The sequence below is a fragment of the Crocodylus porosus genome, unplaced genomic scaffold, assembly GCF_001723895.1.
Source record: "Crocodylus porosus isolate Cpor-Errol unplaced genomic scaffold, CroPor_comp1, whole genome shotgun sequence".
In the NCBI taxonomy this organism is placed as follows: domain Eukaryota; kingdom Metazoa; phylum Chordata; order Crocodylia; family Crocodylidae; genus Crocodylus; species Crocodylus porosus.
Window position 1 is genome coordinate 45,865,939 of NW_017728918.1, and position 26,653 is coordinate 45,892,591.

General features: G+C 40.8%; 1 protein-coding gene across 16 annotated transcripts in view; it reads right to left on the reverse strand.

Moving 5' to 3' along the window:
• Positions 1-26,653, reverse strand: part of DST (dystonin) — a 478,409-nt gene that overhangs the window by 196,034 nt on the left and 255,722 nt on the right. For 14 of the 16 annotated variants that reach the window (XM_019537571.1, XM_019537570.1, XM_019537564.1 and 11 more), the window contains 23 exons: positions 24,887-24,999; positions 24,653-24,759; positions 23,804-23,923; positions 21,598-21,693; positions 21,386-21,513; positions 18,228-18,321; positions 17,737-17,891; positions 16,089-16,551; positions 15,854-15,982; positions 15,585-15,662; positions 15,337-15,498; positions 15,136-15,240; positions 13,511-13,606; positions 11,048-11,173; positions 10,505-10,657; positions 10,093-10,247; positions 9,760-9,886; positions 8,787-8,970; positions 7,700-7,857; positions 7,212-7,390; positions 6,833-6,971; positions 5,061-5,254; positions 1,178-1,340 (listed from right to left, as the gene is read on the reverse strand). In XM_019537571.1, coding sequence (XP_019393116.1) covers positions 1,178-1,340; positions 5,061-5,254; positions 6,833-6,971; positions 7,212-7,390; positions 7,700-7,857; positions 8,787-8,970; positions 9,760-9,886; positions 10,093-10,247; positions 10,505-10,657; positions 11,048-11,173; positions 13,511-13,606; positions 15,136-15,240; positions 15,337-15,498; positions 15,585-15,662; positions 15,854-15,982; positions 16,089-16,551; positions 17,737-17,891; positions 18,228-18,321; positions 21,386-21,513; positions 21,598-21,693; positions 23,804-23,923; positions 24,653-24,759; positions 24,887-24,999 — 3,424 coding nt within the window. Of the gene's footprint in view, positions 1-1,177; positions 1,341-5,060; positions 5,255-6,832; positions 6,972-7,211; positions 7,391-7,699; positions 7,858-8,786; positions 8,971-9,759; positions 9,887-10,092; positions 10,248-10,504; positions 10,658-11,047; positions 11,174-13,510; positions 13,607-15,135; positions 15,241-15,336; positions 15,499-15,584; positions 15,663-15,853; positions 15,983-16,088; positions 16,552-17,736; positions 17,892-18,227; positions 18,322-18,434; positions 18,720-21,385; positions 21,514-21,597; positions 21,694-23,803; positions 23,924-24,652; positions 24,760-24,886; positions 25,000-26,653 lie in introns of those variants that run through there. The other 2 variants (XM_019537577.1, XM_019537578.1) reach the window with 2 other exon arrangements.

Below are 26,653 nucleotides of genomic sequence, written 5' to 3' on the forward strand. Positions count from 1 at the left end.
AGAGTGCCAAACCCCCACCTTTCCTTCCTATCCTGTCCCTCCTGTACAGCCTATAGCCCTTGACATTCACTGCCCAGTCATGCGTTGAGTCCCACCACGTTTCAGCGATCCCCACTATGTCCAGGCTGGTGTCAGCTAGCAGGAGGGTGAGTTCTTCCTGCTTGTTTCCCATACTACGAGCATTTGTGTAGAGGCATTTGAGGCCTCCTGTGGATGTATATACTGACCCCCTAGTCCCAGCATTGCCCTGGCCCCTGTCGCTTTTTACAGCTTGGTCAACAAACCAAGGTTTGAGCCACAGCTTCTAAGGATGAGTAAACTCCTAGAGCATGAGCAGGACAGCCCGGTTCTCCAACCAGAGCAATAACAGATTCACTTCTTGTGTGGATCAGGGACAGCTAAACCCATCTAACAAACAACCCCATAAGGTTGGTCAGTGCCGAAAAGCTAATTTTACCACGATGATATTTGTTATTTTTCACTGTTACAGAAGATACTTTCAAAGTGGCATTGTGGCATAAATGTTCGGGGAAGTCTGTCTTTCCTGGGCTCAATCCTCTAGCATATTAAGTAACTGTCTACTAAAGTACTTTCACCAAACTTTAAGGAACCCAGTAGTCCCACTGAAGTCATAATACATGACAAATAAATTTAATCAGAGTTTCTGATGATACCATGCTACATGTGCAATTAGTTACCTCATTTGCCATTTAAAAATTCCTCTTGAACATGAAAGTATAAAATTTAGCTGTCATTTTGTGTGTTCCTTCATAATAATTTATCATGTACATTGGAAGTAATTTATCATGAACAGCAATGAATAAAAGTTACTGCTTAACATATAAGTGTAAAGATAGTTCAGCATTTTGGACCTAGAACTTGAAGTTTGCTCTCTGCAGACTTCCTCTGTGAAGCTGAACAAACTATTTTGTCCTTCTGTGTCTCAAACTAATCATCAGCAAATGGGAATATTAGCCGTTGCCTTCTTCCCAGGGGTGCTTTGGGGAGAAATGCATTAACAATTGTAATGGGCTTTGATTCTAGTATCTAGTAAGGGGGGAGTCCATAAATACCTCAGTTAAATGTGTTTATTATCAGTAACTTGTACTGATTTTTAATTTTTTCTTTAGTTATTAGTAGTTTTAATACTTTTACCAGGATGCAATACCTATCATACCTTTTGTTGATTCAGCTGTTTAGCCAGAGCTTTGCTGTTTTCAGGCTGGATTTCCTGAAACTTTCGCTGAGTATCTTCAACTTGCTGGATCCAGCTATCCAGTGCAAGATAAGTATCTTTGTAGTATTTTAGAGATTTATTGATACCCTCTAGATCACGCAGCCTGGTTTGATTTAAAAACAAGAGATATTAATGTTCAGACAATGAGCACAGCAAATGAATAATCTAAGCAAAGCCTTAAGGGCAGTATATCCTAGCTCCCCCTACAATATCATAATTGTTATTAAAATACATTTAACAGCAATTTCTATCCCAAGCCTGCTTCAGTTTAATGAAGTTTCAAGAAATATAGAGGGTTTCTCACAGCAGAGGAGCTAAAGGATATGTATGCCAAAAACAGGTGTCTGGGAGGGACTGAACCAGGACAGGAAATTATTTTGGGCAGAGGGACGCTTACTGAGTTTTGGCAAGCTGTCAAGGGCCACATGTGTAGCTCTGCCCCTTGACAGGTGCCCCACCCCATGGTCACCATCTTGGACCAGAAGTTCTACTCCCTAGCCCCTGACCTTTGCCACCAGACATCCCTCCTCTTTGCCCCCCCAAGAAGTCATTTGCCATCATGGAACCAGGAAAGTACCAAATTATATTCTAAAAAAATCAAACATCTACTACAACATTCATTAATTTGATTTTAAAAATATTTTGTCCTAATTTACATGCCTTTGTGTAGTGTACACAGAGGTGATTGTATAATAGCTTAACATGAAATCTTACTCTTGTATATTGGGGGGTTGAGGGGAATGGGTGGTAGGTATAGGTTTGTCGGAGGCTATGGGTGTATGGGTATGTGGGGTATGGGGGAGGATGTGGGTGTGTGGGGTTTTATGAAGGGGTGGATAGGCATGGGTGGTATATGTGGCGTGGAGGAGCATGTGGGTGTGCATGGATATGTGGGGTGTGGGTGGGCATGTGGGGTATGAGGGAAAGTGGGATGGATAGGCATGGGGGGTGTGGCTGTGTGTGGGTGTACGGTGCGGCAGCATGTGGGTGTGTCTGGATATGGGGTGTAGGTAGGTATGGGGTTTGTGAGGGGCTGTGAGTGTGGGGGGAGGGTGGCTGGGGAGAGTTGTGGCATGTGTGGAGGTGAGGGGGCATTGCCCACAGCCCCCACCAGCACTCCTCCAAGCCTGGGCTCCGCATTCCTGCTGCTTCTGGCCCTGGGGCACTGATGCGGTCCTGTGCTCCCACTTGCAGCCACTTGCCCCTCAATCTGCCATTGCTGCCCTTCTGCTGCTTCCCTGTCCCCCCGGCCCACCACTCACTACTCTGGCACCACATCCCAGCTGCACAGCTGAGACCACAGAACACAGCAGGAGCTGGACCCACCCAGCTGGCACCGCATGAAACCAGCCAGCCAGCAGCAGCCAGGAGCCCTGTGGTGCTGAAGTGACTGGTGGGGGGAGACAAATAGCTGCAGCAGGTGGAGGGAGTGCAGGCACACAGGAGCACAGAAACAGCTGGGTGGAAGCGTGGGGGTTGCACCAGTGTCCCGGGACCAGGACCGGGATCAACAGGGCCCAGAGTGGGGCGGCAGGAGTATGGGGTCTGAACCAGAAGGGGCTCTATGAAGCTGGGCTGGGCTGAGCCAGCAGGGAAAGGGGGCCTGGACCCCGCGCTCCTGCCACCCCACTCTGGGCCCACCCACAGTGGCCCCGGGACACCGGTGTGGCCCTGCACTCCTGCCCAGATGTTACTGTGCTCTACGCACCTGCTCACTGCCCCTTCCTCCTGCCTGCTGCCCCTTTCACTGCTCCCCTGCCTGTGGCTGCTGCTGCTTCCCTCCACACCCCCTCCAGCTACTCCAGCACTACGTGGTTACAGCACCGGGACTGCAGAAGCTGGCCCGGCCTGACCTTAAGGACTGGGGCAATTACCTGTGGTCCTCCCCTGCCTCCCCTTCCCCTTCCTATGTGAATTTCCCTCCAGTGTAGGGAGGCAGAAATAGCCCCTAGTTCCCATGCCAGAACCCTTTGCTAGGCAGGGGTGGAGCCAGGCCAGCCTTAGTTCTACAGCCACTTGGTCCTCCTGGCAGCTTCCCCTGGGTCCTATTGCCCCTGCCTTCTGCCATCTTTGGCAGCCAGGGACAGATAAATATTAATTTACTAAATTTTTTAGTGGTCCCAATGAACCAGATAGAATGGGCTGGTAGACCAGATCCTGCCCATAGGCCATATTTTGCCCACCCCTGGATTAAACCTTCAAGAAGCTTTTGTGTTCAGGGCGGACCCAGACCTGGAAAAAATAATGTATATTTTCCACATTAACAAGGTAAGCAGATGAGGGGTCAGGTGCCAAATATATATAGGAAAAGAGGCCTTCGTGGCATACTTTCACAAAGTATGGTGTGGTGAGCTCCAGGTGAAGCCATGATTCTTTGAATGACCACTGAAGACCAAACATTCACATGGGGAAAATACATGACATCCTCTGTTCCCTGAAAGTCTAGCAAAAGTTGGGCCCAAAGTGAAGTCTTTGGAAGCTGAAGCCATTTATCCTTTTTTAGCTAAAATCCCTTCTCAGACCTTATGGTTTTTTAAGTCTATTGAAGTTATTTTGGGGCTATTTCCTGAGAGTAAAGATGAAGTGACCAGAGTACTTAAGTTTCATTACTGTAGTTTTAACACAGTATTTCAAAGAAACATTCAAACAGACCAATAAAAGAGACCATAGAGGTGTGGATGAAGGAGTTCAAAACAATACTGAATCCTACTCTTAATAATGTTTAGTCTTCTAGTTTGAATATACTTATGAATCTCCTCTGCTTTCAGTCATTCTAACAATACTCCATGGTTGCATGTGACAGAGAGCAAGCAAGAGATAGAGCCCAGAGACTTAACAAGGTAGCTTCCAGGGGTAGTGGGACACTTTGGGGGAAGCAGTGATTTCTGACTAGGCTGCTTCCCCCGTTTAAAACCCTTGTTATGCTACAAAAAGACGTGTATATTAAGGTTTTATATTTATGCCTATACATGAACAAACAATAAGATAACCATCAACAGAAAAAAGGAAGACAGCAAATAGAAAAATGTGTCTATAAACAGAGCCAATATTTATAAATATTTTTGTATAATGAATATCACTGTCAAACTGCTAGATAGCAGGAGGATGAACATTTGCAGAAAGCAGTCTGTTTACAGCTACAAGATGCAACTACCACAATCTGTTACATTTATACTAGAAGTCACTATGTGTTAACAATAACCCGCATATGCTGCATTTTAATTTTAGCCCTAAAATGACACTCTAAGAGTATGTTCTCTCAAAATGAAGAACTGTGGGAATGGGTTCTAACATGATGTGTCTGCAGAAGCCGCTACCTTTATGGCTAAGAATCTGGGCATTCAAACTGTTTCCCTTCACTAGGCTGCCTTTTTAACTAAGTTTTACCAATCATTCCTTTAGTTTCTGGCAATTAGCGGAAGGGGCATTTAAATATATTTATTCTTGCTAAATAGAGAAATAACTATAAGTTTGCTGTATGCACTCTGTTCATTCACTTTAAAGATCAGGAAAATGTGGAAGTTTGCTGATGGCATGTTTTTATGGAAACAACATTCTTGCTGCTTCTCTTCCAAGGTGTCTATGTTTATAAACTAAAATAGATTCTAAAAATAGATTTAGTTTGCAACGTTCTTGTCTTGCTTTAATTTCTCATTAACATTTGGTTGACAGAATTAAACAGATCGGAGGGTTGGGAAAGTATTAAGATACAGAGTTAGTTCTTCTTATGGATAGGTGCTAGTAGTATATGTGTGTATATATTTGAGCAATATTACCCACCAGCAACAACATATAATCAAAGAGACAAATGTAAAGTACATACCGGTTTTCAATCTGAGAATGAATATTCTGCCATCTCTCAGCTAGCTGATCAACCTTCTCTTTATGCCAGTCAAAATCCAGATCACGTTCCTTGTGTGTTTTAAACATCTGATCGCTGATTGCCTTCGCTTTCTGTAGTTCATCTTCCAAAGCATGGAATACCTCTCTTTTCTCATCTACTTCAGATCTCCATTGCTAGTATGTAATAAATTATAAATAAATTGACACTGTAGTACTCTCTGCGTAATCCACTGTTATGATGACAGACAATGTATCTTTGATTTATTTTATTTTATCCTTTATCTTAGAATTAGATGATAGATCTATTAATAGCTACTGAACAGAACAATGATGAGGGGCTACAGTAGGGAGGCAGGACATAGCTTTCAGTCAGAAAAACAGCTTTTATTGACAAAGCAGTGAGTAGCAGCCCATTGATTAAAAAAAAGTGGTAAAAAGTTTTAAAAAATTAAAAGGTGGAGGACAGGGAGGGCGTTGAGTTACAGCTTAATACTAGAGCAATGAGTTGCAGCAGCATGTGCATGGGAGCAATGCAGTGTGGTATGTCTGGACAGCTGACCATAGATAGCCATGTCTCAGGACACTTAAGCTGCTTGCAGACATGGGTTAATTAATGGTGCTTTACTTTAAACTTGGCGTGCTCCTGTGCCAAGCTAGCACATGCCCACAAGAAGCAGTGCATTAGCTGCACCTGGCTTTCTCAACATCTATATAGATTAGCCACTTTAGTGGGGCTTTTTTCATGCTTTTAGCTAATAGCTGATTGAATGCCAAAAAGCCCTGTTGAAGGCTTTTCAATGCCCTACACAGACATTGTAGAGACAGGTCAAAATAATGCACTGCTGCTTCTGATAAAACACTTTTTTTTCCACGTCTGTCAGCACTGTTGGCATCCATACATAACACTGAACCAGTTCACAGGGAACTAGTTTGAAACAGCACTTGATATTCCAGGTATACTTCTAAACTGTTCCAGCTTAACAAGAATCTACCTCTGTCCCAATCATTTTAGGCTGCATTTTAAATTTTAATAATGTTATATGTGTCCATGCAACGAGCAAAGTTTTTGGGCAACCACCATTTATATTGTGTAGAATCTTCTAGCACTAGAGAGAGAAATGTTTCCCTTGCTGCTGAATTCTTGGAGCGTCAAATATTCCAAGATACATACAGCATACAGCAGCAGTTGGCAAATACATACAGCAGCAGTTGGCAATTGTTTTGGCAATGGACTGGATTGACCCAACTTGGGCCAATACTAGGGTCTGGCCATCACTGCTGCTGCTGCTTCTCCCTGCCACCTAGCTGTGGTGTAGCCCAGGCAAAGCCCCCCGCCATCAAAGCCCCCCCTGCCCCAGGGATGAGATCTGCCCCATAGGCCATAAATTGCCAACACCTGGCATAGAAAAATGATATTAAAAGAGATGCAACAGTTTCACTTTGCATGTTACATGTATGGCTGACACTAAAATTACCCGAATGATATATGTATACAAAGTACAGATATGTGTAACCTAGGTGAATCTGTGACATTTGTATCAGCCTCTTGAATAGAATGTATGTTCCATTTATCTTAATTTCCCCAAAAATACAAATGTGTCCAGCATGGCAATCTTAAAGCTATAGTTTGCTCTAATTATACAGGAAGTCTTTTGCTGCTACGTAGTCTAACCAAATGGCTATAACTGAAATATCATTTTTTATAAGGTTACTTTATGATTTATTTATTGAGAAGAATCAGCCAACTCTTACCTTTAATGTACCCATAAGATTCTCAATATTATTCTTGTCAGCAGTTACTGCTTCTTCTTCACAAAGTTTTGTTTCATAAAGTTTTACTAATGCTTCTGCTCCTTGCGTGTTTTTCAGCACCAAATTTACAGTTTTCAACCTGCAATATAGTTACCTCTTGTAACAACAGTATTTGTACTATTGTATTTTTCATTCTTGGTATGTGTCACATAATAACTAAAACTCTTAACAGTGTTATGGTTTTGATCATTCTCGTCCCTGTGTTTAGCATTATTCATATTTATAACTTTATTCATTTTTCAGTTTCCTTTCACTTGGGACAAAAGAGATATATGAAGGAACACAACAAAAACTTGATAAATGCTAGTGAATTACATACTTATCTATGTAAATGGAAGACATAGAGTAAACTTGGTTCATATTCTGAATGATGATATTGAGCTCAGACCGCAAGGTGGGAACTGAAGGTGAACCAGCAGCTTGACCAAAAAACTCTTCACATTTATCTGTGATCACACCCAAATCTTCCTTGAGTCGATCAAGCTCTTTCTTTAGCTTCTATAAAATAGACGGTGAATAACAGTGTAGCTTTTAGTCTCCATTAAGCAAAATTACTGAGGATTAGTTTTTACTTAGTTCAGGATAAGAGTGCACGGGGGTAGTTACCAAAGTAAATTATCCATGCGTTATAATTTTATGTTCCTAAATGCTTCTTAAGGTGACTTGAGAGGCCTAAATACTTTTGTGGATGTGACCCTTAATGTTCTCCACTCTTCTGAGCAGCACTAGTTTTTTACCCTAATTTATAGCTATTAATTTTAAAAACTGCTACCCATTGTAATATCAACAACACTTCCAAAAACTCACCTCTTGCTCTGAAATCCTAAATACACTTTCATGTAGATCATCCCTCTCCAGTGGAGTTCGAATCTGTCTGATCAACCGTTCCTCACAGTTTTCCAAGCGCAGCCTGATATTTCTGACTTCCGAGATGTACAGATTGTAAATGGATTCTTCTTGCTCCTCTGTTGAAGGAAACAAAATACTTCATAGCCAATAAATCCAGATACTTACCACATTTTTCTCCCTTCTTACAACGCGTTTTATAATCCTGAAAAGACCTGTAGTATATTGAGGCACTGGTTCAAATCTCACCAAAAGTCAATAGGAATAATTCTACTGACTCTCATGGGAATTGGATCAGGCCCCTAGTCCTTGGCTGTTACTAGATTATCTTGTTGCACTTCCAGACTTAAATGTATAACATGGATCATCTCAGTCTCAGCAATCATCATCCCTCTTTCCAAATACACTGCTGAACATAATGACTATGAATTCATATTATTTCATTATAATACTGTATCAAAGCTCTAATGGCTATTTCTTATTATCTTTTATTCCAGAGAAACAGTAAAATATTTTCTGACTACTTGTAGAAAATATAATGGCAGCAAAATCAGTTCCAAAATACTAATGAATTCTTCTAAGTCAATAACTACTTAACAGCATAGCATAACTTTTCATCTTTTAAAAATAGCTTTTAAATATTGGAGGGTAGTATTCTACAAGCCTATGGAAGAATATGTAAGATTTTTTGTATTATAGCATCAATATTTTTCCAATTCTGTTATGAGCTCAGTGAATACTCATGATTAATTTCAGTCATTCAGTTACCACATTAAGGAAAGCTGGACCAAATGATAAACTGCAATCTATAGATTATATTATTTTTTCAGGAGTAGTAGTAACCAAAATCCCTCCATCTTTTGAACAATGTAACAGTAAAACTTAATTATGGGTCTTTATTTATCTGGTCTTCTCACAGTCTTAGTGTGCTAACATATAACATATTATGTTAGTGGTGCTAACATAATAAAACAGGCACTGATTTATCAGATGTTGTAAAGCATCTTTTAAGAAGACTTTATCAAATTTCTCAAGGAATTGCTCTTACCTCTTTCTGCTGATTTAAGCAGCTCCTGATAATACTGCTTGCAAACATTAACCTCCCTTTCCAGTTGTGTTGCATCTGAGCTTGTGAAAATTTTGGACTCCTGGCTATCTTCTACAAAGTCATCGAAGCGGGACTGTAGATTGCTTAGAACCTGCTGGTGTTCACCTGGCAACATTGTCTTTATCTAAAATAGATTAGAGACTAATATAAGTGTAAAACTCTTCAGGTATAGGTTTATATGCTGAAGTCAGCACAGTTTGGGCCAGATTTTGTCATTGTAACACTTGTGCAGCTGGGAGAGCATCAAACCACACAAAAAAAAGCAGCAGCTCAGTAGGGACTGCACCTCAGGAAATATAAGAGAATGTTATATTATGGCCCTTGGACTGATGAAATTCCGAGGGCCATAAAATTGAGCAGAGAGGGCTGCGTGGTTGGCAGCAGCTACCCAGAGCCTGGGCCAGTCACAGCCAGAAGGCTGCAAACATCTGCTCCAGGCTTCGGCATTAGTTCCATACTGGCAGGTGGACGCGTGCCTCGGAGAGGACGGTGGGGGAGTGGCCTGAGGCAGCGCAACCCCAGCCTCTCCCCCATTGCTACCACAGAGCTGATGACTGGGCTCTGGAGCCCGGTGCAGCTGTTTGTAGCCAGGCTGGGCTCTGGGCAGCTGCAGCAAGCAGCGGGTAGGCTGCAAACAGCTCCACCAGGTTCCACAGCCCCAGTATCAGCTCCGTGCTGGCAGCAACTGCATGTGCACCTCAGAGCAGACAACGGGAGGGCTGTGCTGCCTCAGGCCCTATCCCCACCATCCGCTCCGAGGTGTGTGTGCACCCACCAGTATGGAGCTGATGCCCCTCGCAATTTTGTTTTTCAGGCATGCCAGCACTCTGGTGCCTTCCGAGGTAGACATTGTGGTTTTTTCAGCACTCCGGCCAAAAAACGTTGCCTACCCCTGGTTTACTGTAATACCTACCGAGGCAACATTGCCAGCTCGAATAGTTTCAATTTCATTTGTCAAGTAGTGCCAGGAAACCACACTCTTCATATTTATATGCGATTCATGCCAAAGGGTCAGTACATTCTGGAACTGTTGTTCAATTCTGAAACAAACAAAAAACACAAGATTAACATTAGGTTAGACAAGCTAACATAGAAAAGGGAGACAACAGCAAAACTATACATTGTTTCAACACAAACAAAGGAAACATCACTTCTACTCCGAACTCAAAAAAATGCTCCTCCTCTAAACAAAACATTATTTTAAAACATATTTACAGCTGTACACATTTAGCTGTTTTCACCTTACCTGTTTGCAGTATCTATTGCTTCTTTGTTGGGCGGAGGAACTGTAAAGCACACAGATGGAACCATGGCCTCATTACCACTTGGACTAATGACTTTCCATTTAGCACGATGGGAGTTGCTTGCTAATATGCATTCATCATCTTTGTAAATGGTTATCTAGTTTTAACAGAAAAGCAGAACTGTGTAACATGTAAGGCATTATAAACTACTCTTACAAAGGACCTTTGTAAGTGGTGTCACAAAGCAAGTCACACAACAGAAAAAAGAACTGCAATACAGAACACAGGCATTTGTTCTGTTTACTAGGCTGGAAGATATTTACGGTCTTGTGTTTTCCAGGAAAATGTAAGTAAATGAAACTTTAGCTGTCTTCTCACGGCTGTAATTGATTTTAGGAAATTCAAGGTTCTGACCTCAATTTGTCTGTAGTCACAGATGGCTTTAATTGGGATGGAAGTTTTGAGTGTACAGTCAGGATTCCTTGGCTTCAGTTGAATGATTGCCTTTGCTTTCCCCACAAGGCCTGCTACTGTGCTCTTGTACTGCAAGAGTTGTTCTTTTTCTTCCTAAATACCAATTAAGAAAAGAACAAAACCAGAAGTAGGGAGAACTCTTCTCTTCCTTCACACTTTTCTTTTTTTTATCATGTCTTTTAAAGAAACCAGTTCACACAAACAGAAATGACTTTATGAAGTCATCAGTTCCTTTCTTATCAAGTATTGAAAATTAAGTAAATAAATAAATAAGCATGTATTTAGAAGTTATGAAAAGTATTCTGTAAACTAGAGCAAATGAATAAACTTTTTTAATTAGACAATGTAGAAATAAATGTTATTGCCACATGACGTTCCTTTTGTTGGCCACGTTTATATATAATTTTGTTTTTACATTAAGATATGCTTTACAAAAATCTTGTTTAACTGTAACTTAGGTTGACAAGATTCTTGAATTCTTACCATGGACTCCTGAACAAGATCTTCCAGTCTGTGCAGACTACTGGACCGATCACAACTGTACTTTCGGTGTATGGCATCTTTTAAATTCTTTAAGTAATCCATAGCCTCTTTTGCATCATTGAAAAACTAAGATGAGATAGATATATATTGGTTAAACTAAAACAAGACTATATGATTTTGAAAGTGCTATTGAAAATGTTTATTAAAAAAAGCAGTAAATAGTGCTTAAGCTATTTTTACAGTAGATTAGAATGATTGAGATTAAAAGTAATTTGTTCCTGCAGTTTAAAATGCCTGCCTTTGATCTCAGAGGCAAATACAAATTACGACATCACAGACTACTTCACATTCTACCAGAAAACAGATCAGGATCCCCAAATCTGGACTTCAGTTATTTACTGTTCATGTGAAACAAAGATTTTTGAATAGTGATTCTTGCTACTGCTGAAATTCACAACTATAACTTGCTTTTGAAATGTAATAAGACAAACATTAAAGCGGCATAAAGTAGCCTGCATGCTGATGTGAACAAAGTCTAGATTAGAGAAAATCTGCTTCTCCTGTAGTCATTTTTTATCCTGCCACACTTTTAGCTTCTCTCATTTCTTGGAGTCTTAGAACAGCAGAGACTTCCTATGCCTGAAGAAAGGTGACTATGGCCGAAAGCTTGCTAAGAACTGTTTTCTAACTACTCAGTTGGTCTAATAAAAGATATCGCATCCAACCAAAGAACTACCTGCTTCTCCTTTAGTCATTTAAATGGGTACAGATCAGATGTGGCTTTGAAGGCAATTTACATTGCCATTCTTCTTACTCTGTACTAGATAATAGACTTCCCAAAACACAGAACACACCATATACTTTAAACATAAAGGAAGAACAAATTGCAGTTAACTCAAACAAAGCAGTCCAGTTGCAACATACATTAATGATGAAATTCTCATTTACTGCTTTTGTAAGTGACTTTGTAAAAAAAATCGTATAGTCCTCCTTAGCTGTAGATTTTCCCCCTCAGTATTCTGCTCCAGTTTGTGTATCCCTGGCACACAAGCTAGATTCTATACTAGCCTGTAGAATAGCTGAGAAAATGGTAGTTGATGCCTACACAGTCAAATGGGTGGTAAATTGGCTCGATGGTCGCACCCAGAGAGTGGTGGTGGACAGGTCATTTTTGACCCAGAAGGATGTAGGCAGTAGAGTTTCCCAGGGCTCGGTCTTTGGGCCTGTGCTATTCAACATCTTTATCAGTGACTTGGAGGTGGGTGTGGAAAGCACGCTGTCCAAATTCGCTAATGACACAAAGATGTGGGGAGAAGTGGACACACTGGTGGGGCGGGACAGAATCCAACTAGATCTAGACAGGTTACAGAGGTGAGCAGATGAGAATAGAATGGAATTCAATGCAGACAAGTGCAACGTGCTGCATCTAGGGAGAAAGGACCTGCAACATACCTATAGGCTGGGGAGCACCCTTCTCAACAGCACAGTGGCTGAAAGGGATCTTGGAGTCACTACTGACTCCAGGATGGACATTAGCCACCAGTGCAAGGAAACTGTCAGTAAGGCTAACTGCACCTTGTCGTGCATCTACAGATGCATCACAAGCAGGTCCAGGGAGGTGATGTTCCCCCTCTATGTGGCTCTGGTCAGGTTGCAGTTCAAGTACTGTGTCCAGTTCTGGGCACTACACTTCAAGAGGGATGTGCCTAACCTTGAGAGGGTCCAGAGGAGGGCCACTCGCATGGTCAGGGGGCAGCAGCCCAGGCCCTACAAAGACAGACTAAAGATAGACTAAAGGGCCTGAATCTATTCAACCTCCACAAGAGAAGACTGAGAGGGGATCTGGTGGCCATCTATAAACTCACCAGGGGGACCAGCAGAAAATAGGTGAGGCTCTGTTCCCCCAGGCACCACCTGGGATAACAAGGAATAATGGCCACAAATTGATTGAGAGCAGGTTCAGGCTTGATATCAGGAGGCATTACTTTAATGTTAATGCTACCAGGCTCTGGAATGGGCTCCCAAGAGAGGTGGTGCTCTCTCCTACCTTGGGGGTCTTCAAGAGGAGGTTGGATAGATATCTGGCTGGGGTATTATGATCCCAGCACTCATTCCTGCCCAGGGCAGGGGGTTGGATTTGACGATCTGTTCAGGTCCCTTCCAACCCTAAAAACTATGAAACTATGAATTTATATCTCTAATACATATGTACATATATTCCTCCATAATATTTTAAATAATTTTAGCCATTATACAATGATGTCTCTTATACAAACAATGTTTGTACTAAATCTTATACCAACAGAAATTTTTGCTGCCTTATAGTTTAATTTCAGACCTCCTTTTGTGGGGAAAGTGCATCATATAAGACAGAAAACATGGTAATTAATAGTCCCAATTCATTTTTCCCCAAATATAATCATGCTTTAAGGTATTACCATTTTTTCTGGTTTACTTACTTACCTCAAAATATGCAGCATTTTCTCTCAAATGTTGTTCAACACAGTGGCAGAGCTGTAAAATCCAGCTCCACTGTGTCTGCATTGCAGCTCTATAAGCCTTTAAGTAGAAAAAGGAGGTATTTTAGGAGAAAAAGCAGAAATTAAATATGCGCACAGGGAAAAAATAACAACATTATAAATATAAGCAAAGTTTCCTGCCATCGTTGCTCAAGAAAAAAAGAATGTTGAATTCAAAATAGCCAGAATTCTACAATCAAACATAAAATGCGACCCTAAATGGACACATAAAATGGACAGTAAATATACCCAAATCTCTAAATATGTACATGCATATATTTTTGCATAATATTTTAAATACATTTAGCCATTCTAGAATGATGTTTCTTATACAATGTTTATACTAAAGCTTATACAAATAGAACATTCTGCAACATTACCCAAACATTTGCCAGCAGAGGGTGCTCTAAACATTGTGAAGAGTATCAAAATGAATCAAAAATCTCATGCAAATCCCTCACCCCCACTGAAGTCAATGCAATCTTTCCACTGCTTGAGTAAACACTGGCTCAATCCATTAATGCGCAGCCATACACTATAGTTTTTCCAAAGTAATATGAAAACAAATATTATGAAATCCTATTTCCTGCACAGAAGGCAGGAATGTAAAACAATTTCAAACACGCAACTGTAGTATGTATCCTAAGAACTACCGCTTTCACACATGAACCTTTCACTTTAGGGTTTGTTTTAGTACTATAACTGTTTATTACTCTGATATGGAGTAATACATATGCTAGTAAAGCATGTAAATTTACATACAAATCCATCCATGGCCTGTTCAAAGGAAGGCAGGAAGTACATCTCTTCATTTACCTCCAATTTATAAGAGAATAAAACTAAAGAATCATCAAATCCAGGTATTCAGGTAATTTCCCAGAATGTTGGTAATTTCCTTGACTACTTAAGTTCATTCTACAACATAATAACAGTTTTTATTGTTTCTCCTGTATTACTACCTGACTGTTTATTCGACTTGAATATCTGCAGTGAAAATGATCTGACACTCTCTGTTGGAAACTTGTAAAGCTTCTATGGTAGCTACAACATTTTTTCATGTAAACAGATTACCTTCTACACAGTTTCAAGTCAAGATAAATCAAACTACTTTATTACAGGCCAATGTCCAAACACGTTCTTTAATTTACTGACAATAATGTCACAAAACTAAAACTTGAACCTTAAAAGGAAGCAATAGAATAAAATATCTGTGATTGGAATTGCTCTCAGGAGGCCTTTTCCAATATAAAGGGAGAGGAAAAATAGAAAAAGCCATTTTATTCCTTCAGTTTGTACTAACATTAACATCAATGGAAGTTGCAAGATACAGCTGAATAGACCAATTTGGTAAATCTTAGCTTCAATGAGAGTTTTGCTTAAGTAAAACTTCCATAATACTCCAGAAATTGTTCACAGCTATATATAAATAATATCAGCATACATGAAGTGAAGCAGAGTTAAACCAGAGGCACAGAAAATCATTTTGTTTTTAAAAGAAAGAAAATCTCAAGAACTATTGTTAAATTAGGCTATGGTGTTCTTGTTTGTGTGCTGTATGTACTGACGTACCTCAATAGTTAGCCTTGCAGGATGATTTTCCAAGAGAAGCTGCTCTGCTATTTCCTGAACAGATTTAATAACTTCTTCTTTTTGATCAAGTTCTCTCATTAACTCCTTTTTCAAATCAAAAGAAATAAATATTTTAGAAATGTGTTGAATCACTTAAGGTATCTCAGTTATTTCCTTTTGGATTATATTTGTAATGCTTACTGCGTGGTACTCCTTTTTTCGTGATATATTGGAGTTTCTATCACTCCAGTCATAAGCAACCTCTTCCTCCTCCTTTTCATTCAGCCATATAAGCTCTCTAGTGGCACGGGACACAAAATTGTGAAGAGTATCAAGATGCCTTTCCTGATTTCTTGATGTGTTCTTAAAATAAATAAATAAATAAATTGTTCTAATTATCAGAATGACACAATTAGCAGTTGAACATGAAAGAGGTATAAAAATCTTACCAGGAGTTTTGCATACTGGCTCTCCAGTTTGTGCAATTTTTCAGCATAACTCAGTTTAAGAGGTGCAGTCATTTGGATCTGTGTAGCGTACATGAGGTCAAAAGACAATAACAAAAATGAGTTACGTTAAGAAATTGTTCTCAGATAATACAAAGCTTCTGTTTTTCACTAAAGAAAGTTTTTGAACTCCAAGATATATAACCCATTATTGCCTTGTGAGTAATGCAATAAAAAAGTAGCCTTAGGAAATAAAAAATACAGTACTGTACCTCACTGATTTTAGCTTCTTTAAGGCTAGATTCAAATTCTTCAATAGCTCTATGAACATTTTTGTGATTTTCTAAATGGCTTTCAACGCTTGGCAAATCTGAACCCCATTCTGCCCGATCGAGTTGCACCTTATAAAGAGAAGAATTAATAGAATAGAAAAGATAATCTTACACCGTCAGTAAGTAGACAAAATTGCTAGAGTTGGACTGAGAGCTTTTGCAGAAGGTCTTTTACCTGCATTTCATCTACCCAGTTCAAGAGGTCCTGGACAAATTTCATGTTGATTTCTTCTTCTGTTAAATTTTGACCAACAAAAGCTGATTTCATGAGAGGCTTTCGGATCTGCATCAGTTTGAGTGTTTGCAAGGTACCCGTGTCTACTCCCGGGGCATAACTTTGAATTAACCTTGGTGGAATGCCTGGCGTGTAAGCTGGAGTTATTGCTGGAGTCAATCTTGAAGTAAGACCTGAGGAGAGGCCTGATGTCAGACTGGAAGAAGTCAAAGTAGGTGTTAAACTCTGGGTTATTCCAGAGTTCAAATCAGGGGTTAAGTTTGGTGCAAATCCTGAGTTTAAACTTTGTGTTATTCCAGATATCATCAGCTTTGTCTGTTCTGTTGTCAGCATACGGCCCTTGCTGTATATTGAAGAACATTCCGTCCTTAAGGCCATAAGATCATCACGAAGTTTTGCAACCCTAAAAAGAAATTACATTTACTTCATAAAAAACCCAAATAATAACACTGAAGGTGTGTGAAAGCATTTTATGCTGAAGTGATCTACAGAATTATAATTTATCTTGTACCTATAAGGCATTCTAGTTGAACAAAAATTTACCCTATTTGTTCTTCAGTTTTATACTCACTATTACAACAGTTTCTACATAAGATTCATATTAGCACATTGATTTTATCTGGTAAAGATCTCTAATAATAACTTTGCATGTAACATGTTACCATATACATACATGCATGGCTAACGTGCATAGTTGGTATGGACACATTCTTGGCAATACCTCAGAAAGCCAACATGATACAGGCAGTGGCATGTATCAGATACACAACCAAGCTCAATTAGACAAACATAAATCTTGCATACAGGATACTACATGTTAGGGTGGATTAACTGGTTGTAGAGAGCTGTTTACAGCTCAGTACCAAAGCAGTTATCACATGCTTGACCCTCCCCTCCTCAGATCCAGAATTACACATGACAGACTCTGGGGTCCTGTCCTATTTTTTCCCATAGAATAACACTGTACAGCTATGATGTGTGTTTGTGATAACTGCTACTTGCCTGATCTTCTGCTTCTAAAGATATACCTCAGCTATTGCCATAAATCTTATCTCTACTGACACAAACCAAAATTGGCAAGTTTAAAAAGGTGACAAGTTTAAGATCAATAAAATAACGCTGTAGTTTTCAAAACTGGATGTGTAATAAAGTGAAATGCTGAAAAGGACTTAGATCAGTGACCTCATTTTCACTGATTATAACAAAATCAGTGGATACTCAAATGTCTGAAAATCTAGTGACTTTCATTTATGTACCCAATTAGTTGCTTAACACTAGGCCCACTTTGAAAACATCTTCTTCTTGGTTTTTTGTTTTTTGGGTTTTTTTGCTTTGTTTTGTTTTTTGGTGATGTCTTTTACTGGACCAGTTGTATAGTTGGGAGAGACACTGGACAATCGTTTGGGCACAAAGGGGCACTTTGTACCCGGAAGCTGGTCTAACAAGATTCACTAACTATACTGTTGGTCCAATAAAAGACACCACAAAAAATCCTTGCTTTTCATATATTTCCTGGACAATCACAGATACAGTAACACTCTGGCCCTACTATGTAGATAACTGCATGTATTTCAAATGTAAAACTTACCTCTGAACAAGCTGATCTGCCTGATAATATCTTCCATCAATAAGAATTTGAGCATCAATCACTTGTTGGCGCAAAAGATTCTCACATTCAAGTAGGTACCCAGCTATCTCTGCTTCATTTTGGAACTGTAGCCCTGATTCTAATCGCTTGGTATCCTATGTATTTGAAGGATAAAAATGGCAATTAAATTCTGCATCCAAACAGAGGAGAAATACTCTGTAAGAAATCTGACTTTTCCTCTACAGTTTTTTTTTTTTACTCTTAAATAAGTTTAAAACAAGTACTTGATGGTAACCTGGAAAAAATACTTCTATGCAACATATCACATTCTTTTACAGAAATGTTAAACAAAAGAAAATAATATGGGAAAAGTTAGTAATGACGGAGTCAGATTAAATGCTATGAAATTAAAGTTTTAAAAACTGTAAAGATTTCAGTGCAAAAAGAAAAGCTCACAGCCACACCCAGAACAGAATCAATGACTGACTTACAGACTGCAGAGCGTTCCGAGCAAGTATCAGTTTGTCTTCACAGCCCAGGCTGTCCCGTTGAATTCTGTTTGCAATTTGCTGCAGCATTTCCAATCTAAAATACAAAAGAGCCTTTTGAAAAAAAATATCAATGGTACCTGCTATACATGTGGAATAACAAAGGGGAAAAAGTTCTTGCATAAAAACACCAATATTATGCCAGCTTACCTAGATCCTTCTAAGGTACCATTGCTAAAGCTTATACAAGAATTAATCAGTGTTGGACCACAATTAACAGAAAGAAAATTCTCGTTGGAGTCAATGCTGGTTCTAGCGCTAGTACTGTTGCTAAACAAGGAATCACTGCTATGGTAGCCGTAAGTACTGCTATTCATTTTTAACTAAAAGAACTGGCTCTTTACCCATTTATGTTTACTAAAAAAATTAAAAAGGTAAAACTGCAAAAATGTACAGCTTCCAGTAATGAAATCTCCCTACTGTCTTTTGAAACACCCAACATTCCTTGTCTAAATAGGCTCCAACATGCATATTCAGCACCCTGCAATTAATATTCCAATATGTCTTCAAAGGATTTTGCCTAGGGCTATGTATGCTTTTTTGGGTTTGGCTTTCCTGCCTTACATTAAAGCTCTACAAGTACAGACTAAGACAAGGGCAGCACTTGGAAGCAGACACACCAAATATTTGATTTAAGTATCACTCAATTTCAACAAACTAAAGGGGAAATTAAACTTTCCATAGCATACTATGGCCCCTTTCATTGAAAAGATACACTAAAAGAAACAAAGGGAGAGACTCTGCTCCCCACTGAGTTACTTCAGATTCAAGTAAGATGCCTTTCCTAATTTCAAATAAAGCTGTACCAACATAAAACTGGAGTAACACAGTAGTCAGTCAAGTTTTTAGCTAGTTAAAGTAGGACTCATGTATATTTTACAACTCCACTATCATACATCCACTACATCTTAAATCATGTTTATTTTAATCGTAACAGCCTGTAATTCTGGAAACGACACTTTGATTTTTCCAGTTTTCAGAGCTGACAGCTCTCTACCGCAGTTCTGTGCTGGGTGCCTTGAGATCCTTTTACGGGTGTTGCAAAGTGCCAAAAAATGTATTAGATATGAAAACATGATTCATAAGATAAACCCAGTGATTTCAAATAAGAATCCATGGTTTAAAAAAAAATCCTGAGCTGTTGTGCTCCTTCTAAGTTCTTTGCAACAGAACAATTTTTTGTGTGTGTGTAGTCAAAAAAAAAAAAGTGAAAACTAAGACCTGGCATTTTCCAAGGCGCTGCCCTGAGTTTCAAAAAGTTAAGAACCACTGATTTTTTGAACCCAGGACAAATATGGCAAAATCAACTTTTCTTTTAGTTTTCTACATAATTTGATTTTTAATTTTGCTTCTCATTTCTAACTACTTTTTTCTGGCCCTTCAGTCCACTTACAGCACACTACAGAACTGCATCCATGTTTCAGGACTGTTTCTTTAAGGATGTAAAGAGCCCAGACTGCCTCTGAAGAGGTTCAGTGAACTCATTCTGACAGTTTCAGCTCCTATAAGCCAGGCAAGCAGGAACACCAAGGTAGTCCTTTCCTCACCCACCTAATATTAATTTGGATCTCAGTCTCTGACCACTAGTTACCATATGTACTGATGTCTTCTTGGGATTTACCAGGCTAAGAGGCAGAGTTTTAACATTTTTTTATCTCCATGTATCACCCTGCCCTCTCATTTTTGTCACAGTCAAATTCCATTTTGAAGGCTCAGGCTGAAGCAATCTATCTCTGTACCAGTGCAGCAACAGCAACATGCACGGGTGCACTAGTTTTCAGTTTAAGATGGAATAAACTACTGATTTCACATCTACCATTAATTTTATTACTAATTTCCAATGTTGCTCAGATTTATTCATTTTCCTCTTCATCATGCAGTGACTATCTAGCAACTCAACTGTTTTATGTTTATCATGTAAATGTAAATATATGTGGAGAACCATAGGTGGATGGATGTTTATGCTTACATGGATAAAAAAATTTGAAACATAATTACATAATTACATATACACTTATTTGCGATAAATACAGTCCAGCATTCTGTAGCTATAATTATGGCCCGATTTCATACCTTCCAAATGGGGGTGCTAGCTTTGCCCCTTGATGGTGAATCTGTCCTAACATGCAAGACCTTGCCTGTTGTGTTTCCACCACTGCCTTCCTTCTTGCTTCTCTACCTATTCAGTGCAGACATTCAACTCTATAGAAACCCCTCCAGCAAAAACTACAGTGAGGATACTCTGAATAAGCAGTCTCAGGCACCTTATCCTTGCTCGCTTGGCTGCCCCCATGATACTTCCTTCTATTAATAACAGCGGCCTTCAGGTCTTCTTTTGCCACTAGAACCTACCTCTTGCAGAGAAGTCAGTGTGGATGACTATGCAAACACTTCAATACTTTTAGCTTAAAATCTTAACAGGTTCTAGACCAAATAAATGGTCAGGCAAGTGGTCAGATAACACTTTCTTCTGTAATGGCTTTTGTTTGTACCAAAATTGTACATACAAAATAGAACTGTCCCGAGACAAGGTCCAGTGTGAAGAGAATCGAACAATCATGTTGGAAAAAATATCATGTCAAATACGGTGACCTATGATGGATTGCCTTCATGTGCTTTGCATGTTTAGATGCTTTAAATTCCTGAGAACATTATAGTTTTAATAGCGCAAAAATGAGATCTCAGACCATCTCATGCATAGGGTGAAATTACCCCAGCCTGTAGGCTGGAAATACATAGTCTATGCAGAATATGGCTTAACTCAAATCAAGTGGTGCATATGCCCTATCCTGGCCCTCTGCACAAGAAAGGAAAGGACATAATTAATGCTATATATGTGGTTAGGTGTTTTGCTGATTTGAGGTTTACACACTTATCCATTACAGATTGTGGACACCACTCCTACCATTTCATGGGGACCTAAAATAATAAGTCAATTAAAGACCTTCAAGCCCAAAACAGGGAAAAAAACCAAACAGTGAGAAATCTTCAATCTAAAACAACGATGTGAATTTTATCATGGAAAAGACATCAGCAAGTAACAACAGAAAGCAAAGCATCAGGGAAAAAAGCTCACTCCAATCACGCATTCACTAGCATACCTCTCTACTTCAGGTCGAAGGGTTTTCTCTCTTTCCAGCATACCAATAATTAGTTTTCCCCATTCTTTTTCTATGTCATTTGGATGGTAGCCTTGAGGGAGTTTGATGCGTCCAAATTCTATCCAGACCTTTAAAAAACATATAATCTCTGCTTAACATAAACCAAAAACTAGGAAATTTCAATGTGCTAATGTACAAGAAGCACAGCTTACCTCCAGCAGTTTATACAGACGTTTAATTTTGGATTTATCTATCTCCTTTGGTGGAATTTCTGTTTCTTTAAACTGTAGGTATTGATTATAAAGTGCCTAGGGAAAAATAAGTAAGGATTACTATCTACTTCCTGAAACAGCACCTTTTACTAGTATCAGACCACATTCTACTATGCATAATAGGTTTCAGTTCTTATACTGTTATCTTGAAGACTACCTTTACACAATCTGCTTGTCCTTGGTATATGCTAGCAAAGTATTTCTAGAATTTTGAGCAGAATAAAGACAGTATTTTCAAATGGTCTTCAACCTGGCCACCATCTGCCTGCAAGTGACTCCCCCTGTACTGATGTATTTGCGCAAAAGGATGATATTTACAGAGGCAAGGATTTCTTAGAGTAATATCCTTTATTGGACCAACTTCATAGATGGGAGAATTAGACAAGCTTCTGAATGTAAGACATTTTTCTTCAGGTCTCTACATAGAAGCTAGAACATTTTAATACCTTATTTGTTCCAGGCTCCTGACACATGCTGTTTTTAAAATCCAATTAATAGGTTCAGCCACACGCTCAAGTCAGTTTAAGGTGTGATAATACAATAAGCAAGCCAAAGCTATTTCACAAACAAGGTGTGACAACTTCATGGCTAATTTATATTATGCCTTAAATTGAATGTACAACCAGTTGGGGCTGGTCTAAGCCAGATCCCAACACTCAGCTGAGTGTCAGGATCTAGCATGGAGCAACCCCAAGATCTGGGACACCACTGTCCCCTACCCAATTCATTTGGGCGCAGAGACAGTCCCTAGATCCTGGACCCCTGCCCAACCCTCAGAGGCAGATGTGTGACACAGTGAGCTTGACATCAGGGAACATCTCACCAACATCAGGCTCACTGGACCACAGACCTTTAAAAACCCTGTATGCAGCTGGGCTGTGCACATGGTATTCTGACATTCCTGGCGCCCACAAACTCAGGGGTAAAAGAACATCTCCCTGATCCTGAGGTCTCCATGTACTAGGGATGTCAGAAAACCACGCATGCAGCCCAGCTGCACACACAGTTCTTTAGAGACCCGAGAAATGGGACCCCAAGATCAGGGAGAACCTCCTTAATCCCAGGGTCCCCATGCACCAAGACCAGTGAAGACCACACTTAACTCATCCAGGCTCATGGGGACTTCAGAATTCAGTTGCGGCAGCCAAGTCTCAGGATCCCCATGTTCTCGGACTGGTAAAAACCACAGGTGCCACCCAGCTTGGCATAACACTTTACTTATCCCAGGACCAGTAAAACCATGTGTGCTGCCTGGCTGGACAGCACGTGCAGTCTGTATTCATCCCAGCATACAGGAGCCTGGAGATCGGGTGGCAGCAGCCTGATCCAGTCCCTATGCACTAGGACCATTAAAGCAACATGTGCCTCCCAGGTAGGCAGCACACCTGGTTTTCTCCCCATCCCAGTGCTTGGGGACCAGTGGAAGCCCAGTCTGATGCACCAGAACCACTAAAAACACATTTGCCACTCAGCTGAGCAGCATACATACTTTGTACTCATCCCAGGGTGCCTGTGTACTGCGGCTGATACAATCATGTGTGTTACGTAGCTGTGGCAGCCCAACCGTGGGGACCCATGCTCTGAGACCTATAAAACAAGCACATGCTGCCTGGCTGGGGTTTTGACAATCAAATGATTGTTGGCTGGGGCTGGGGACTGGGCTGGGGCCAGTTCTAGATCCTAGTTCAGGCCCAGTCTCCAACTGACAATCAGTTGATTGTGGACACCTAGCTTTCAAGTTGCTAATACAGTGGGAGCCTAGGATCACGAGCCCAGACTCCACCTGGTCTTCCAAGTAAGGCACAACTGGACTACCATGCACCCTGCCTGGCAGTAGGTGCAACTGTTGAGATTGTGGACCAGATCTCATCACACCTTAGTATCAGTGCATAAGGGAACCACAAGATGATCAGAAAATCTCAAAAAAGTTGAATACATCTTTTAACGAAATATCTGAAGACCTATGAATAATTTTCACAGAGCCCAAGCATGTCACCCCAAACTTAGCACTAGTAACTCTACAGGTTCACCTTGAAATTAAGAACAGAAATCATGGAAATGCGTATCATCACTGATTCTTCACTTGACTCATTATCTTTCAAAAAAAGCAGGAATAACACATTTAGTTCATTATGCCAGGCCTCACCTTCAGTTCTACAGGATTGTTTGGAAAAGTTCTGTCAGACATTATCGTGACATGGTGCCTGATCCACTGGATGAGGTAGTTCACCATATTCTGGTATTCAACCCACTTAACTTCAACATCCTAGTAAAGCACATCACAATTAAGAGATGAGAAGAAAATAAACATACAGCTTCATAATTTTTGCTATTCATTTTGAAGCCTCACGATGCAAAATAAATTCCTATGCCTAGTAAAACAGCCCACCCCAGAGGGAAAGGGGGTGTGGCTTGGCCCCACAGGAGAAAGGGAGCATGGTATGGTGGGTGCGGGGGAAGAGGTCATGGCCAGGCCCCGACCTGGCCTTGCAGGGAGAGGGAGCATGGCACTGGCTCCACAGGGGCAAAAGGGATGTGACTTGGCCCCGCTGGAGATGGGAAAAGGGACATGGCCTGGCCTCAAGCCAGCCCCATGGATGGTGGCAGGGAGGGTGGCATGGCCCAGCTGTGACCAACAGTGCAGGACTTCGGCATTTGGCAAGAGGTTGAGCACTCCTGCTGTAGGGGAGATGAGCAAATAAATCATCCTGGATATGCTCTTTCTTCCTCTACAACCATAACAGACAAGATACTTGGCTAGATAAACCTGTGGTATGACCCAGTATGGCATTTCTTATGTTCTTATACCCTTAAATCTCTAGTTATTGCCAACAAAAAAAGCTTTCTCCTGTGTTACTGCTGTAGTGAGACTGGTAGTCGCACGTGTGACAGCAATCTGTGGAGAACTTTGCTAATGCTACTGAGTTGGAACCGTGAAAATCAGAGGCAGGTCAAGGAAGCTGACATGCTCCGTGGGTGCTGCTCTCCTACTTACATTTGCACTGATGCCTTCACCGCCTTCTGGTACTTTGGGAAATGCGTCATAAAGTGATGACACATAAGTTATTACTGACTTCTCATCAGGTGAGGAGACATCAACATCTAAGAACATCACAGTATAGTTTTTTTATTATGCACACATGCACATTGTCACAAATAACTCTATAGTCCTCTGATGTTTTAAATTATATGCAACCTTGCTTGCAACAAAGTCTAAGAAATGGCTTACCTTCAGGATCCAGAAGTCTGGCGACACCAAGTTTTTCTGCTACATAAAAAGCGTGTTCTAAATTTGCAAGGTTGCTTTGAACAGCAACAGTATTCATGTCTATCAGGTCCGGCCTATATAAAAACAAACAAAAATAACAACAATTCACTGTCATTAATTACTTGTTTCAAAATGCTAAAATATTTATTCTACAGTGCAATCCTTTAAAAGGACAATTTAACATGCAGTATTATTTTTAAAAAATGTGTTTCAGGGTCTGATATTCTAATCACCTTTTAAAGTACATTAGGTAAACTACATTAAACTCCCATGTTTGTTTAGCATTAAAGAGACTTACTTCCGAGTAAGCTAAATCATATTAAGGACACTTTAATATGGAGTCAAATAGGTCCACAAAGAAACTTAATGCAGTTTAGCTAATTCCCCTTAGTTAATATGGATTAACTTTTTCTGAGAATCAATATGTAGGCAAGACTTTAGCTTCACTGTCTAGGTCAAGGCTGTCCAACTTCAGAGCCGCTGGGGGCTGCATAGTGCACAGGTCTCAAGCCCCAGGGTGCACGCTATGCAGGCTGCATACCACAGGGACCACATGAGCTCCCTGGGACCCCTGCTGCATCCAGCCCCCCTGCACAAGCCCCCCACCACTAACAACGTGCAAGTCCTCCTTTTACCACCGTGGCTTCTTTCACCAGTGCTGTACTAGAAGCACAGGTCCCCCTCCCTCTCTGATGCACGAGTCTCCTCTCTGCTACCACCGCACTGGCAATCAGTCCTCCTGACGCTGCCCTGAGAGCAGGATGGCTATCAAACATGCTATCTTACCCTCTACTGCTGCCACATGAACTTCACCTCTCCCCCTCCCCACCGAGCCTACCTGCAGAGCCAGACACAGCATGGGCAAACTGGGCGGCTGCCAAGAGCCCATACTGAAAGGGGGCCTAAAAATGGTGATTTTTTTCCCATTGTCCAATTATTATTATCATCACTATCTCTGGCAAAGTGGGGGCCGATACTAAAAGTTCACCCACAGCCACCAGGAGTCTAGGTATGGTACTGCCTCCCTGCCAGTGCTGCTGCATGGGAAGCAAGCATACCAGTCTCCCACTATGCTGTCCTGTCCCAGAGACTCTGGCCACCACTGTCACAGGAACTGAAGTAATGGTAGCAGCAGCAGTCAGACAAGAGGCCAGGGGCTGCGTGTTTCATAGATTTCATAGACATTAGGACTGGAAGGGACCTCAGAAGATCATCGAGTCCAGCCCCCCACCCAAAGGGCAGGAAATCAGCTGGGGTAATAGGATCCCAGCAAGATAAGCATCCAATTTGCTCTTGAAGGTGTTCAATGTAGGTGTTTGAACCACCTCCATTGGCAGGCTGCTCCAGAACTTGGGGGCTCGGACAGTAAGGAAATTCTTCCTTACGTCCAGCCTGAAACAGTCTTGTAATAGTATTTGACCTCATCATCCCTTCGGGCTCTCTGGTGAACAGACATTGCCCCAGATCCTGGTGGTCACTCCTGATAAACTTATAGGTGGTCATCAGATCACCCCTGAGCCTGTCATCAGCTCTCAGCCTGTCATCGTAAGGTTTGTTTTCCTGACCTCTGATCATGCGTCCAGCTCTTCTCTGGACTCTCTCAAGCTGCTCCACATCCATTTTTAATTGTGGGGCCCAAAACTGGACGCAGTACTCCAGCTGCAGCCTCACCAAGGCCGAGTACAAGGGGAGAATGACATCCCGGGATTTGCTTGAGAAGCATCTATG